This window comes from Euprymna scolopes, chromosome 31 (genome assembly GCF_053919585.1).
Source record: "Euprymna scolopes isolate OS-2025 chromosome 31, ASM5391958v1, whole genome shotgun sequence".
NCBI lineage: Eukaryota > Metazoa > Mollusca > Cephalopoda > Sepiida > Sepiolidae > Euprymna > Euprymna scolopes.
In genome coordinates, this window is record NC_136512.1 from 32,601,672 (window position 1) to 32,618,110 (window position 16,439).

The 16,439-nt window shown below is 33.6% G+C and overlaps 1 protein-coding gene across 1 annotated transcript in view; it reads right to left on the minus strand.

Moving 5' to 3' along the window:
- The window catches only part of LOC145255678 (uncharacterized), a 113,238-nt gene that overhangs the window by 38,136 nt on the left and 58,663 nt on the right, over positions 1 to 16,439 (minus strand). The window contains exon 2 of the mRNA XM_080114245.1: positions 10,277 to 10,513. Coding sequence (XP_079970371.1) covers positions 10,277 to 10,513 — 237 coding nt within the window. The remainder of the gene's footprint in view (positions 1 to 10,276; positions 10,514 to 16,439) is intronic.

Consider the following 16,439-nt stretch of genomic DNA (forward strand, 5'->3'; position numbering starts at 1 on the left):
AAAAATAAAGAATAAAAACTTGAGTCTATAGATGGAGTCTTTATATTAATTAAATAACCTTTCATAAACTGTTGTGGTCCCTCGAGATCCCAGTGACTTGTGTAGTATTAAATATCTTTAGTTATTTACAGAAAAAATACACATACTTACTGAATTTAATCACCAGGGATTTATGGATATTTCCAAATATTAATACCAGATGGCTAAATATAGTGAAATTCAAAGAGAAACATTCATTTTGAATGTGCCTGTATTATCAAAGAACCTACTGCTGATTTTACACGCCAGGCCCTTCTACTTATGCGGTGATAAAACTTAAATGCACTTGTGATGTTAGGCTGTATAAGGGTGTTAACTTTGGTCAAAATTGGACTATTCCTTTTTTAATCAGATCTTTTCAATTATCAATACTTATCGGAGGCATTCTGATGCAACACACATCTAAAACCACTTCCAGACACAAAGTACATTTGCGTGAAATTGTATAAAAATCAGCAGTCGTTTTGGAGTTTATAGGGAACAAACTCACAAAGTGCCTTTTATATATATGATTATATTTTATATACATTTTATTTATTTTATTTATTTATGTATTGTTATCCTAAAGTAAAATTCATTCTGTGTATGCAGTTTGCTATTTCGCTTGTGCAGTTTAATAGATTTTCAGGTTCTTAAAAATTTAGGATTTAAAATTTCTCATCCAGACATAATCTACATGGGTCATCTAAATTCCTACATGTACTGGCTTGTACTATTTTCCATTCAGCTATCAGCAAGCGTCCTTTCTTTGAGCTCCCAGCATTGAGTACTGTTGAAATAAACACTGAAAATCGGTAAATAAAATATTACATCTCTTAATAAAATTTTATGTGAATACATGAAATAATATATATGTTGATATTTTAATCAATGCAGATTTCGTATTTATTATTTTTATGATTATTATTATTATTATAGACCTAATTCTCTATTGATTATTCAATTGGACTCAATATATAGCAGTGCATCCCCCGCCAGTATGGTCCGGTTTTAAAATATGCTTAAATATGATTTTTTGATTCATGCAGATCTCATTTATTACTATAGAGCAAATACTCTATTGATTATTATTAGTGATTTTGGAACTTTTACTCAATATTGTGAAATGAAAACTCAGAAAATAACGGCCCACAACAAATGCAATTATTTGATGCATCCTGCACTGCTATACAACTTTGTATCGTTGAAGAAAAGCACTTGGAAAAAGATGGAGACAGACAGGCAAAGTTATATACATATATATATATATATATAAAACAACAGTCCATAAAATATTCAATCGTTTAACCTGCTTTGCGCAGTTCTGCATCTCAGAGGAGACACACTTTGAAAAAAAAAAAAAAAATGGAGACAGGTAGACACACAGACATAGTTTTATAGATTTGATTATTTTTTTAGTGGTGTGCAGAGGACCGATGATGCTCAAGGTTAACTCTTTAATTGCATACCCAAAGACTCAGGTAGGTTTTAATAATGACAAATATTATAAAGGGAAGGATAGTTTTAATATGATTGGATGGCTCCTGACCTAATTTTGATGCCCATGAGTGAGGGACACCATCCCCGCCATCTCTTACTCTGCAGCCAATGAGCATCTATAATATAAATCTCACCTGTCTATTTAAATGCATGTATGTATGTTTGTCTAAAACTTTCGACAGAGGTGACAGATTTTCACGAGATCGGTACAGTTTTGAAGCTCGACCCTTTCGGACGACAAATATTGAAAAATTGGCCAAAAGCATTAATTCATTCACCTTCAACTGGGCACTTTTCTACAGGGAGGGGCCGATATTTTCGAAAGCCATCCCCTCTTTTCGATTAACTAGCCTTAATTTAAACCTTTGCCACTTCCGGTTTGGTGATGGACGCAACAGCAAAGACATCATGTTTCTTTTTCACATTCTTTTTTCTCCTTCACGGTACAGATTCGAGCCTGCCTGCCTATTTATTTTTTATTTATTCATTTTTTGCTCAATATACACCTCCAAACACCCGGGTAACACCAGACACACAGGCTAATAGTATATATATATATATATATATATATATATATATATGAAACAGTAGTAATATATTTCTTATCTCACTTGAATGATCCTATATAACACCTTCATCTACTCTCATGTTCTCTCTCTCTCTCGCTTTAAACTTATTTCTCTTAGTTGACCCTCTTCCCAATGTTTATTCGCGGTCGTTCAACCATCAAAAATCAATGACATCACAGTTGCCATGGAAACATAGTTGCCACAATTGGTCATCTGTGGTCACATCCTCATTAGAATAACTGACCACTGAATCATTTTCTTGTTGGTCGACAGGCAAAGTAATGCCATGTTCTGATGAAAGGTCAAATGGACGGAATTATGAAACATTTTTAATTCAACGTTGTAAAAAAAAAAAAAAAAATGGACAAAATAAATCAGATTAAAAAATATTCAATCGAAAGCTGCTTTTACAAAGATGGGAATGAGAAATTAAGTGTTTTTTAATTTATTTTTTTTATATTTTAGGAAAATGGTGAGAATCGTTCAAAATGTATTGATGCTGATTTATAAAGCAAATATTTAAAGATGGCCTCATTTGTGTTGTTTTTTTTTTTAACAGTTTCATCTGAGAATATATTTATAAAGAATTAATGAAGATGTTATTGTTATGTATGAAGGGAAATGTTATGAAAAGGAAGATAAAGAAAAGAAAAAGAAACGAAAAAAAAAAAGAACAAGAAAATGAAATAAAAAGAAAATGAAAAAGAAAGGAAACCAATTAAAGAAAGTGAAAGAGAAAAAAGTCAAAAAGAAAGAAAGGGGAAAAGAAAGAAAGGGGAAGAGAAAAAGTGAAAAAGGTAAAAAAAAAAGGGAGAGAGAGAAAGAATAAAAAGAAAGAGTAAAAAGAGGAAGAGAAAAGAGATAAAGACAAAGGGAAAAAGAAAAAAAGCAATACAAAAAGAAAACCTATTTACATAAGTTAAATTCTTTTGAATCTGATAGACACTTCATGAAACATTTTCTTTAAAAAAAGAGGCATAATTAAAAAAAACGTATTCAGATGATGTTTTTTTCCACAAATCTCCATTGTTAATGATTCCACAACAGGAATTAATATTTTAGCCAAAGACGAGATGATTTCACGTGACAAACAAACAAATAAAAACAATAAAATTGGTGAGATTGAATATTTGAAAATACACACACGTGACCTAATTAATTAATTTTAAAAGTAATGAGAGAGAGAGTGAGTGGCGGCGATGTTGTTGTTATTGCAATGTCATTCACCCTGTTCAGTTGATTCAGTTTGTTCGGTGGCCTACACTACATTCCAAATCACAGTAGCCCATGCATGGTGGCTCTGAACCAGGTCACATGAGATGGCTAGCCACCAGCGAAGATAGACCACCTGTGAACTTGAAATCTCAGCCAAGTCCTCTTTGATGTCCAGGTTCTTAGCTGTCCACTAAAATGCTTGCACCACACAGAAAGGAAGGCAAGAAGGATTACGTTGTGGATCAGCATTCGCTCCAGCTATTGTTTTATGGATGAACTCACCAGAGTTGCAGTGCGCAGCATAGGCGAACCAACAAAACATACTTTTGAAAGATTTTGGTTAAAAGGAATGATCTTGCACCGCATCCAGATTTGGGTATTGAAGACAAAATGGTGCCAGTGGACCTGCAGAATTTGCCGAAAGCATTATAGGTCAAGCACTACCAATGTTTTGAGATCTGCAGGTCTTATTGGTCTTGTTGCCGTAGTGAAGGATTCTCGGAACAAGCGCCCGATTAGTCCAGGATTGTCCGTACAAGCGCCCGATTAGTCCAGGATTGTCCGTACAAGCGCCCGATTAGTCCAGGATTGTCCGTACAAGCGCCCGATTAGTCCAGGATTGTCCGAACAAGCGCCCGATTAGTCCAGGATTGTCCGAACAAGCGCCCGATTAGTCCAGGATTGTCCGAACAAGCGTGCAAGGAGTCCAGGATTGTCTGAACAAGCGCGCAAGGAGTCCAGGATTGTTTGAACAAGCGCGCAAGGAGTCCAGGATTGTCCGAACAAGCGCGCAATAAATCTAAGATTGTCTGAACAAGCACCAGATAATACCAGGATTGTCCAAACAAGCGCCTGACACTACCCAGGGATTTATGTTGCGAGTGAAACACTTGCATTTGCAAGTGATTTTTTCAAGTGGCAACTAGAAATAATAAAACGCTTATTTTTTGACAACCTTCCAAAGCTCATTACTTAATGAAAAATGTATTTTCAATCTTTTTTTTTTTTTTTTTAAATAAAACGAACAAAGTCAAATTATTTAAAGGATAAGTTTAATAGAACAAGATACTCTTTATTTTTTAACAAAGACCATTTAAAAACATTTGAAGAAATTTGAATGTTAATATCTTCAGGTCTATGCATAAAATTCGTCCATATTTAAAATTACACTTATTAAAAAAAAAAAATTACACTTATTAAAAAAAAAAAAAAAAATTACAGAAAAGTCTTTATAATGTACTCGTCACGAAATGAAGATGTCATATTCGAAAATCATGTTGTTTGGCTAGTATCTTTTCTATTTGGCTAGTAAGCAAAAATATTTAGTTATCAAAAGTCAACTAAAGATAAATTTGTCAATAGAGCCCTGCTAGCTTAAACATAATTGGAAAGTAATAGAGCCTTTTTGCCTGACTGAGTCTTTGAGATGCTCATGAGATGAACCAGAGTTCTAGTTCTGTTATTTTTCTAGATTCAAGGTCATAGATGTTCATACAAACTTTTGTGAAAGACTAACTTTTAAGTAATTTTATAGAAGTCATTCCAAACAAGGTTTGAAGCCACTTGATCCAGACTAAGTAGTATAGTAGCCGTGAATGATATCACAATGACAGATCCATTGATCTGCGGCTATAGTCAGATAACATATTTTCTAACTTCCGGCATGGCTGCTACCGGAAATGGTGACAAGGCAAATCAGTTTTGTTTTGTTTTTTTTTTAAATTTTTTTTACATAGGTATCACCACTTATCAAAGCCATAAGTGAAGACAACCATATTGTAGTCAGCTGGAAAGCAGGAAAACGGAAGACAATTTCACAGGCGTGCAGTTCTAAGGAAGAAGCTTTGTTCATGGAATCTACGTTTAGGTTTAGGCACAGATAAAGAGTGGGGGAATTATTAATAGTGTTTTCACCTAAATGAGTGTTTCTTGTGAAAGTTTGGTGAGTAGGGACCATAGACTGAAGCTCAGTCAAACACTTTACATGAAAATAACGATAAAGCAGAGACAAACTCGCAGCATCTCTTCTGTGAGATAGAGGTTGCAAGGAAGAGAAAAGGACATCTACGAAGCTATGAAGACTATTTTGAACTTTATCAAGGCAGGATAAGTCCTTTCTAGCAGCTCTTGCCCAGATGTGGTAACAATATTCCATCCTTGGACGTACCTGGTTCTTATATAGATAGAGAATTGCATCAGCAGTGAGATATCGACTCGATCGATAGAAGGATCCCACCATTTTTCCAGTGGCCTTGGCAAAAGATTTGATGTACGAGTTCCATTTAAGATCAGGAGTAAAGGTCAAGCCCAGAAGCTTGTCAAAACTTGAGGCCTCCTCAAGATGAGAGCCATTCATTTCAATTGATGCCAGATGTGGATCAGAACTTTTTCTCTTATGCTTACATACTCTTTTTTTTTTATTACTTTTTTTTCTATATATATATATATTTCTTTTTCTTTTTTTTTAATAATCATTGAAAAGTCTTTTCAGTCTTATTTTAATTAAGAATAATTGAAATTAGTGTTTTTTTTAAAGAATTATTGAAAGCACTTTTTAAAATCCTTTAAAACTAATTTGGCAATATTATATATTGGATATATTCTTTTTATGATATTTGAAATTTTGTTATTTGGATTTCAATAATTTTATTTTTATGCTTTTATAAACATATTTATTACATAAATTCAAATAAAAAAAACCTACTTTTAAAATTTAAAAAAAAAAAACGTATTTTTATAATTTCATATATATATTTCTTACAAATTTTCAAATAAAATAAAAACTTTTATCTTAATTTTATTCAAAGTGCAAATAAAGACTAATTGTGTCATTTTTTATATGTATAATTTTGTTAATTTTCATTGTATACTTTTCAATAATGTCTTTTCCTTATATTTTATTTCAATAAGTCGCTTAACAATAGAAGAACAATAAAGTTGAAGGAACTGATTTGCATTGTCACCACTTCCGGTAGTAGTCATGCCGGAAGTTAGGAAGTATGTTAGCTGACTATAACCGGATTTGCAACCTGAAGGAAGTGTATATTATTTAATTGGAATTCATTATTGAGATGAGTATTATTTATTAATTTTTTATTTATCATGGACTATTATCCTCATCTGGTGCAGTGGATAGAGACGTTGAATCTCTACGGTTCCAGATGAGAATTGTCTGAAGATAGCGGTTTCAATCCTACCCAAAGTCAGCCAGAGGCTTACTTGGCCAAAACGTGGTATGACAACAACAACAACTACGGAAGGTAGTAATTGCTGTGGATGCAGTTAGAAGATTCAGAGTTCCTATCCCGTCGTGGTTACCACCTGACGAAGGCCAGAGGAATAGTTCGCCGAAACGTTATGAAACGACTATGGAAAGATGAGAATAATAGTCCGCAATAAAAAAAAAATTAGTGAAGGAAGTGATAAGGATAAATCTGGAAAAAAAAAGGGGGAGGGGGATAAATGAAAACCTGGCAAGAGATGGGTTAATTTGGAAGTAATTTTCTAAAAGTTGACAAACCCAGGCCAGCATGTAAAACGGATGTTAAATCGAATATGATGAATGATGATGGAATATGTGCTTCAAATGCAAGATGGCGGCAAATTGGATTACAACTACAATCATCATTTTTGTCAGCATCACCAGACATTCACCAGACAAGAAACAAGTCAGCACATGCTAACTTGTAATGACCTCAGGTCAATTAATAAATATGTAATTAACCCCAAATACACCTCCTAATTGTATCTAAATCATATCCTACAAAAACAGATAAACGGAATCCAGCAATCAAATCAATGCTTTTCATCAATAACCTCTTGATAACAATAACAATTATGTCAGCCATTTCAGCATAAATAGGATGTCAAGTGAACACTGCAAACAATTTAAATATTAATTAAAACCATGTAAACATCACAGTAAATACAAACTTCTCACATCTGACTTGACTTAGTGATATTCAATCAGAATGAGTTGAGCTGGCTTCTACCATAAAACACACAGGATCCTGGATGAAATATAGACCACACAGTGGCCAAAATAATTATGGGCAGCCAGTATCAATAGACAAGTCGACCAGATGATAGGTTTGATATGGTTTTTAGTGGTGTGTGACCACATCTTTAGCTGGCCTCTTGGACATCTTCGCCAATCTTGGAGTGGTTCTGGAGCTATTGTTTCATGAATAAACTCTCCCGTGTTGCAGCGCATAGTGTGGCCAAACCAACAAAGCCTACTTTTCAAAAGAGCTCAGTTAAGAGCAATGATCCCGCATCACGTCCAGATTTGGGTATTGGAGACAAAATGATACCAGTGGACCTGCAGAATTCGGCGAAGGCAGTATAGGTTAAAACTACAAACATTTCAAGATCCACAGCTTTCATCAACCAAGTTTTATAGCCATAGAGAAGGATCATCTGAAGAAGCAGTCGATAAAGCTAAATTCTGACATCTGCTACTATCTTATCTAGAAAAGTGAGAATCTGTGTGTGTGTGGACAACTCTCAACCTATATACTCGACAAATTTTTTATCTACAGACTTGAAATTTGGTATATAGGATATTCAGACATGCGGAAAACATTTGAATCAGTTTTCATCTGGAAAAAAAGGGCTGCTAATGGATCAAAATTGAAAATTGGTATGTGGGGGGGGGTCATTGGATTTTTATCTGTTTAACAACTGTTTCATGCGTGAATTGTTGAGAGATTACTTATATTAAGAATAAGTAGGTTTGAAAACACTTAAAAGTTTGTGTCAAGCTGGTGTAATGGTTATCGCACTTGACTCACTTTCTTTAGGTTTTAATCTCAGCTTGATTTTTTTTTTTTTTTTTTTTTTTTTTACTTACAGGAGTGACCTGGTTAGTAAAAAAAACAATATTCACATACACATGTCTCAGTTTCAGTTTTTTTTTAAAAGGAATTTAACATTACGGTACACATTTCTAGGACTTAATTATATATATATATATATATATATATATATATATATATATATATATATATATTATAAGGAAGTCGTATTACTGTTGGTTTGTTTGTCTGTTCACAATTTAATATGTTCAAAAGGTACACTGTTTCAAATGTCTGAAAACAGATATTCCAGCTATTTTTTGCAAAAGAAATCTACACTGAATGAATAACCTCATTTGCATATTGCATTAAAGAAAATCTGTTTTAATAATTAGCTCGATGTTATTATTTGTTGTAATACAATCGTTTTAATGGTTCTAGTTAGAAATATTATTTAAAGTTGATTTATTTATTTTTAATTTAATCTATTTTCAATTATTATTAGCTGACAACAGTTGCATTTAAAACTGGAAGTGAGTTTATTTATTAAAGCTATGAGAGTTAATTCCCTTTTAAACTATGAGAGTTACTTCATGTTTGATTTTCATAGACCAAGATGGATGTGTTTTATGCTTCCCTAAATCTAACATGTGGTCACTTTTTTGTAACAAGTTAGGATATTCGGTGTATCTTAAATAGTATGTGACTTATCTGCCCGGTAATATGTTTTGACTAGGCATATATATATATATATATATATATATATATATATATATATAGTGGATTCTCTCATTGAAGACGATGAATGATGGTTCAGTATGCAATCTTCAGCAGCTCCTAAGCTCAGTGACACCACATGCATAATTGCAATCCTGTAGCCGTTCGGCACACTCCTCCGGAGATATATATAAATGTTTACTTTAACTACAACAGAACACCGACCAATAAAATTTGTTTTTTTCTTTTAGGTTTTCGGAGTCGCTGACAACGAATCTGATATTCAAACCCGTTGCAAATTTACCGTTTGCATGGTATTAACCCCTGAACCCTCGCACTATTTTGTGCCAACTCACTGCCATCGTTTATGCTATTCTTACATGATGCGTTCACGCATGGATGCGCGTAGTAAGGTGACTTGTCACATCGCGGAAGAATTTTTTAGCAGACATTTAAAATAAGAAAGTTTTCAAAAACAAAATGTGGTTCATTTTTCTGTGTTACGCAGTTTTTGATGCGAAAAATAAAAATGCTTCTGTAGGCCATTCGTGAAAACTTAATTTTTTAGATCAATTAAAAAAATTGATCTAAAAAATTAAGTTTTCACAAACGGTCCACAAAAGCATTTTTATTTTTCGTTTTTTTTATTTATTTAATTATAAAACTTGTATAACATTTAACAGGTGCTTCTGCGGTTTAATTTACCATTTTTCCGTAAGTAACGCACCGACATACACCAAACAGAAGAACTGTTTAATTTTTCACAAAAATTCTATTTACATTGGGGGGGGGGGGTGGAAGGTAAGGGCAGGGGGGACGGGTGGTGTCCACCCCTGCCCTGCCCCTGCCATCATGTAAGAATAGCATAAATGATGGCGGTGAGTTGGCACAAAATAGTGCGAGGGTTCAGGGGTTAATACCATGCAAACGGTAAATTTGCGACAGGTTTGAATATCAGATTCGTTGTCAGCGACCCCGGAAACATAAAAAAAAAACCCAAATTTTATTGGTCGGTGTTCTGTTGTAGTTAAACATATATATATATATATACACTTTTATTTATAAAAAGATATGTGATATATATTTTTTTTTCAATTGGCACAATTAATTAAGCTCAATGAAAACACATTTACACTTTCAGAGCATATAAATATTAGTAGTGAACATTCCAAAGTCAAATATGTATATTTTTTCATTCATAATATTTTATTGTGTCTTACATATGTTTCATTGAATGGTGGAAAAATGCAAAAACACTTGAGAGACAATTTTCTATGTTCCTCAGAAAAAAAAAAAAAAAGTTAGAGATTTTTTTTTTCCTTGGATTAAAAAGGATAAAAGTGAAAATAAATGGAAATCCTTAAAGAATAAATTCTTTTTGTATTTGGCCAGGGTTACATTGGAAGGATAGAGGTAGAGTCCAAATAGACAGACTCATAATATATTTGCCATTTAACTTACCAGAGAATTTAGTTCATCAATCGGTCGAACTTGAGGTTTTAGAGTCCTTCGAAAAAATTCTCCTAAATTTTTGTAAGTTTTCAAGTCTTCCTCTTCGGCCTCCTCGAGTTTACAACCAAACACCCAAATGTAAACCTTAAAGACTGGAATCCGCAAGAAGACGGGCAAATCCAACTGATTCACTTTCCCCCATAACCGTGATAACGAACGAAGAGGCATTTTCCGGTACAAAGTTACCTGTAAAAAAAAAAAAAAAAAAAAAAAAAAAAAAAAACAAGTCAGAAAACATTTTTGAATGGACGAAGAAAAGAATATTTTTGAATGCATATGTATTGTGATGTGTAACCTTACAGATAATAATGAACTTTTCCACTCACTATAAAAGCCAGGAGAATACGTCTTACACTTGTGGCAGTCGGACTGATGTATATCCACTCTTTTTTTTTTATTTGCTTTTTTGTTCAATATATTTTGTTTCCAATAATTACCAAGTTTTGTCTTTCTTCTTGCCCCTTCTGAGATCACAACATTTTTTTTTTTTTTTTTTTTACATAGACATCACCACTTATCAAGGTCCAGAGGCCACTCGAGGATAAGAGGTAAAGAGTAGTCAATTAGACAATATAGTAATCGTTAGTAATGGAAATTTGGTAAATTTTTTTAAAACTTAAGTGGAACGGCTCATCAAGAACTTGTTTATGTTGGACTTGAAGACAACCATATTGTAGTCACCTGAAAAGCAGGCAAACGGAAGACAGTTAACCATGCTTTTCACCTTTGTAGTTTGTTCTTGTGGTGTGCCAACCCTACAAATAATAATGAACTCTTCCACTTATTATAAAGACCAGGAGGATATGACTCTTAGTGTTACCATATGAAATATGCTAGAGTCTTGCACTTGTGGCAATTGGACAGATGTACAGCCACACTATTCATTTGTATTTGCTTTTTTGTTAAATATATTTTGTTAACACTAATTACCGAGTTATGTTTTTTTTCCAGACCCTGACAAGACCACAACACTGGCAACAAGGATAAAATAAGTTGAAATAAAAGAACACAATGGTTTAAATGGAATAAAATTTTACAAAATCATAAAAAAAAAAAATAGATAGTTTATCAAATTAAATACACCACAATGCATTTCAGTTTATTTGCAAAAAATTTTGTTAATTTTTTTTTTGGAGGAGGGGCGGGAGTAAATTACTTTGTGACTTAAAAATATGAAGGAAATTAGCATTTCAATTGTCAAATAAGCTTCACAACACCCCCTCTCCCCAAAAAAATAATTTTGAAATTGATATGCAACAGACTGACAAAAAAATCCTATTTTAAACTTAAGCATGATAGACAAAGACTGACAAATTGTTAAAACATGGTCAAAAATGAGCAACTAAGAAGCATGACAAACCTAAAAACAACTGATGTTTGACAAATCAAAGAAAATGCCAATTTCAACTGATGCATGACGGGAAAAAATGCCATTTCAATCTTATACATGACAGACCAAAGAAAATGCCAATTTAAACTGATGCATGACAAACTAAAGAAAATGCTCTTTGAAAATTTAGCAGTACAGACCATAGAAAATGCTATTTCAAACTAATGCATGACAGACCAAAGAAAATACCATTTCAAACTAATGCATGACAGACCAAAGAAAATACCATTTCAAAGTTGAGCATGACAGACCAAAGAAAATGCCATTTTAAACTAATACATGACAAACCAAAGAAATGCCATTTCAAAGTTGAGTATGACAGACCAAAGAAATGCCATTTCAAAGTTGAGCATGACAGACCAAAGAAATGCCATTTCAAAGTTGAGCATGACAGACCAAAGAAAATGCATTTTCAAAGTTGAGCATAACAGACCAAAGAAAATGCATTTTCAAAGTTGAGCATGACAGACCAAAGAAAATGCATTTTCAAAGTTGAGGATGACAGACCAAAGAATATGCATTTTCAAAGTTGAGCATGACAGACCAAAGAAAATACCATTTCAAAGTTGAGCATGACAGATCAACCCATTAGACAGTCAGAGCATAACTCCACTTCTAAATGCTAAATGTTTGGGCTCTTCTAGCATAAGTAGATAAACTTATTCATATGCTTGTAAAATCTTTGATATCTAAAATATCGGAATCTTTCATAATAGCCGAACGTGAAGACAATTTCTGTTTGTAATCAAATCTATATCAGCTGTTGTCGGCGTTGGAAACGATTGTCAGTTAATTGGGTTCTTTTCAAGTGCGGCTACTGCCATTGTTTTTACTGCACTACGATTGGTGCATACTAAGTGGCATCATCCCCACCTCCAACAGATGCCATAGCAACCACCCACCATCATCTGCGTGTACATTCCATCTTGTGTCGTTTAACATACTCACCACTCTCATTCATTCCTTCCTGTACGAGAATCGCAGATAGGTAAATGGCAGATGTGTGACTGCGGCAGATTAGTTCTCAAACGCCGGCAAAAAAGAATTGCTGTGGACTTGGTCGTACCAACTAATACATTGTTTTTAATTCCAGGTACTTGTACAGTTTAGTCAAGACATTAAAAAATGAAAATATCAAAAATAGGTCATATTATATGTATCCGTTTTGGACTGAAGATCTCCGAAAAAAAAAAAGAAAAAAAAAATTCACTTAATTTGATCGAGTAGTTTTTTTGTTTTGTTTTACAAGGGAAAAAAGGTTTTTATGACAGCAGATTGAAGGTAGCCATCTTGAATTTTTATGAACATGCCACGGGGAGATAACTCAGTTAAAGCGCCAACACGCCCTCCCCATCTTTAATACTAGCTTTTCTTTCTATAAATGAAACCTTTTGCCCGGTATCATAATAAATTGTTTTTTCGCGGTAAAAAAACAAAAAAAAAACAAAAAAAAAAACAATAAAAAAAAACAACAAAAAAAATTACATGATGAAATTTTTTTCGGAGAACTTCATTCCATAACGGATACATACAATACAAACTTTTTTTTCGATATTTTTATTTTTTTAATGTCTTGATTAAACTGTACAAGTACCTAGTTCCATACTAGCAATGTTAACCTAACCGTGCTCATTTCTTAATTTTACACAACAGAGCAAAGAAAATTCTATTTCAAACTTAAGGAGAGTAGAAAGTTGACCTTGGGTTTACTTTCAGCGGCCCCGTAACTTTCGCTTTTCTTTACGTTTCTGAATTTTTTAGATGAGGATTAGTTATTCGTATTATTTGGATTCATTAGACTAATGTTCTCATCTTGAGTGTCATTTTCATAATGTTTCGGTCAATGTAACCTCTGATCTTCTTCAGGTGTGTCTTGTTAAAGTCTGGAACGTTTCTGTCAAACTAGAGAATCTGAACAGAACTTTGAACAGAATCCTTTATTTACTTCTTATTCCATCAGCCACGACTGGATAGAGGTCCTAAGTAATTTGCAATTATATTTTTCGGTCGTCCATACTCAGAATTGAACCTTGAAACTTCAGGAGAATATCATTTTTACAATTGATTTTCTGAGTATTCTAACCACTGCACCATGAGTCCTTGTGGCGGTTACATCGACTGAAACATTGTTAAAATGGTACTTACAATGAGAAGAGTAGTCCGAAGAATCCAAATAATCTTACCTCCTTTATTTTGTCCTTTAGTTATCACATTCCATTAGTGATGTTTCTGACAAATAGATTCTGACCCAGAAAGCAGCAATTCTTCCAGACAAGGCATAAATCCACTTGATGTAAAGACAAACAAACTTCAAGGTAAAAAATTAACTATTATTAAGTATAACATAAATAGACTGACACAGAAACCCTTCCTTATGCCATATTTCTTGATAGTTAGTTTTTGACCTTGAAGTAATGATTTTTTTTTCAGCTCTTTACATCAAGTGGATTTATGCTTTGTCTGGAGCGATTTTCATTAAAAAGAAATATGACAAACCAACAACTGCAAAGAGAACTCCTTTCTTTCTCTATATACCTAAAAATCAAATGGAGCTTCTATGGGCAAATATTTTTTTTCCAAGCAGTTTCCACCTGTGGAACATGTTACAGCAGAAATGTTTCCCTACAGATTACAACAGTCGTTTTCAAGTCCAATGTAGACAAATATCTGTTGAGTCATCTTGGGAATTATAGTTCTCAATCTTTCCAAATATCGTTTAATCATTCTATCTCTTTATCTAAAGGGAGAGAGCAAGAGACAGAGAGAGGGGGGGAGAGAGAAAGAGAGCAATAGAGAGAGAGAAACAGCGAGAGCAATAGAGAGAGAGATAGAGGGTGAGAGCAATAGAGAGAGAGATAGAAGGTGAGAGCAAGATAGAGGGTGAGAGAGAGAGAGATAGATAGAGGGTGAGAGAGAGATAGAGAGAGATAGAGGGTGAGAGCAATAGAGAGAGATAAAGGGTGAGAGCAATAGAGAAAGATAAAGGGAGAGAGCAATAGAGAAAGATAAAGGGAGAGAGCAATAGAGAGAGATAAAGGGAGAGAGCAATAGAGAGAGAGCAATCGAGAGAGAGAGCAATCGAGAGAGAGAGAAAGAGAGAGAGTGGGAAAGAGCAATAGAGAGAGATAGCCATAGAGATAGAGATAGCGCGAGAGAGATAGAGAGGGAGAAAGCAATAGAAAAAGATAGAGATAGAGGGAGAGAGAAGGCGGGAGAGATAGAGGGAGAGAGCAATAGAGAAAGTGTGAGAGAGCAATAGAGAAAGAGGGAGAGAGAGCAATAGATAGAGAGAGAGAGAGCAATAGAGAGGGATATATACATATATATATAGGGAAAGAGCCATAGAGAGAGAGATAGAGAGAGATAGAGGAAAATAGAGAGGAAGAAGGCAATAGAAAAAGAGAGAGAAGGAGGGAGAGAGCGATAGAGGGAGATAGAGGGAGAGAGAGCAATAGAGGGAGAGCAAGAGAAGGGAAAGTTACGCTTTATTAAAAATTATTTTACCAATGCTCCTAGGCAACACCGAATAGTTTTTAAATCAAATAAAAAGGAAAGCGCTTATTCTGTTATACACCTGATGATGACGAGTTTGTTTAAATATAGAAATTAATTTCACCGTACAAAATAAATTCAACTATTTACAAAATAAATTTTAAAGCGAAAAAAAAAAAGAAAAGAAAAAATTCAAAATGATACAAAAATAAAATAAAATACGCATCAAGTGCGCTTGAAAGCCAAATCACAACGTAATAATAGGAAAAGGAACAAATATTTTATTTGTTTGAAATTTATAAACAAATATATTTCGGGGCCAAACTCCATCCTCAGTATGTTTTCTTTCTTTCTTTTTCTTTCTTCTTTCTTGCCATGTTGTAAAGTTGGAGAAAGAAAAGTCTGTTTGTAAAGAGCCGCACGTTGTATCTCAGCGGTTGTATTTGGAACTGTGCGAAATATTTGTTTAATTTCCTAATATTACGTTGTGATTTGGCTTTCAAGCGCACTTGATGCATATTTTATTTTATTCAAATTAAATCAACGTTTCTATAATGGAACTCGCACCCCTTATGATACAAAAATGTTGTTGTTTTTTTTGTTTTCAAGTTATAACAGCAAAACCTTTGGATATTGTTTCATTTTTTTTTTTTTTTCGTAACCAAACAATGGAGAATTTCCAGTCATTAATAAAAACAATAAAAAAAGTGTAAAGTTTTAAGATTAAATATTTTTGTCCTGAATATATTTACCAAATTAAAAAGTCTACCGGACTTTAGATTGTACAGGGGGAATCATGTGATTCTTCGAAACAATCTCTGGAATTTGTTCTTTTATAGTTTTTAATGAGAAAAACATTTCGACATGTGTTGTCCTTGCGTATCTTTAAATAGCTTCGTCTTTCAGTCTCCCATGCTTCAGCTTGAGACTAGAGTTTCATCTCTAAATAAAATGGAAAAATATGATAGCATACTCTTCCTTTGGGGAGATTCATCACACGATTGAGAACAGAATTCCTCATCTTAGAGTGATTATTTAATTGTGTCAACACCTGTGGATTAGTAAATTATACTGAAGTACACACTAGAGATATCTTCAGGACTATAATTCACACATTCATTTGTACCACAGGGCTCTATGGACACATTTATCTTTAGTTGACCTTTGACAAATATCTTCGTTTACTAGCCAAATAGAAAAGTTACTAGCCAAACCCACATGATTTTTAGA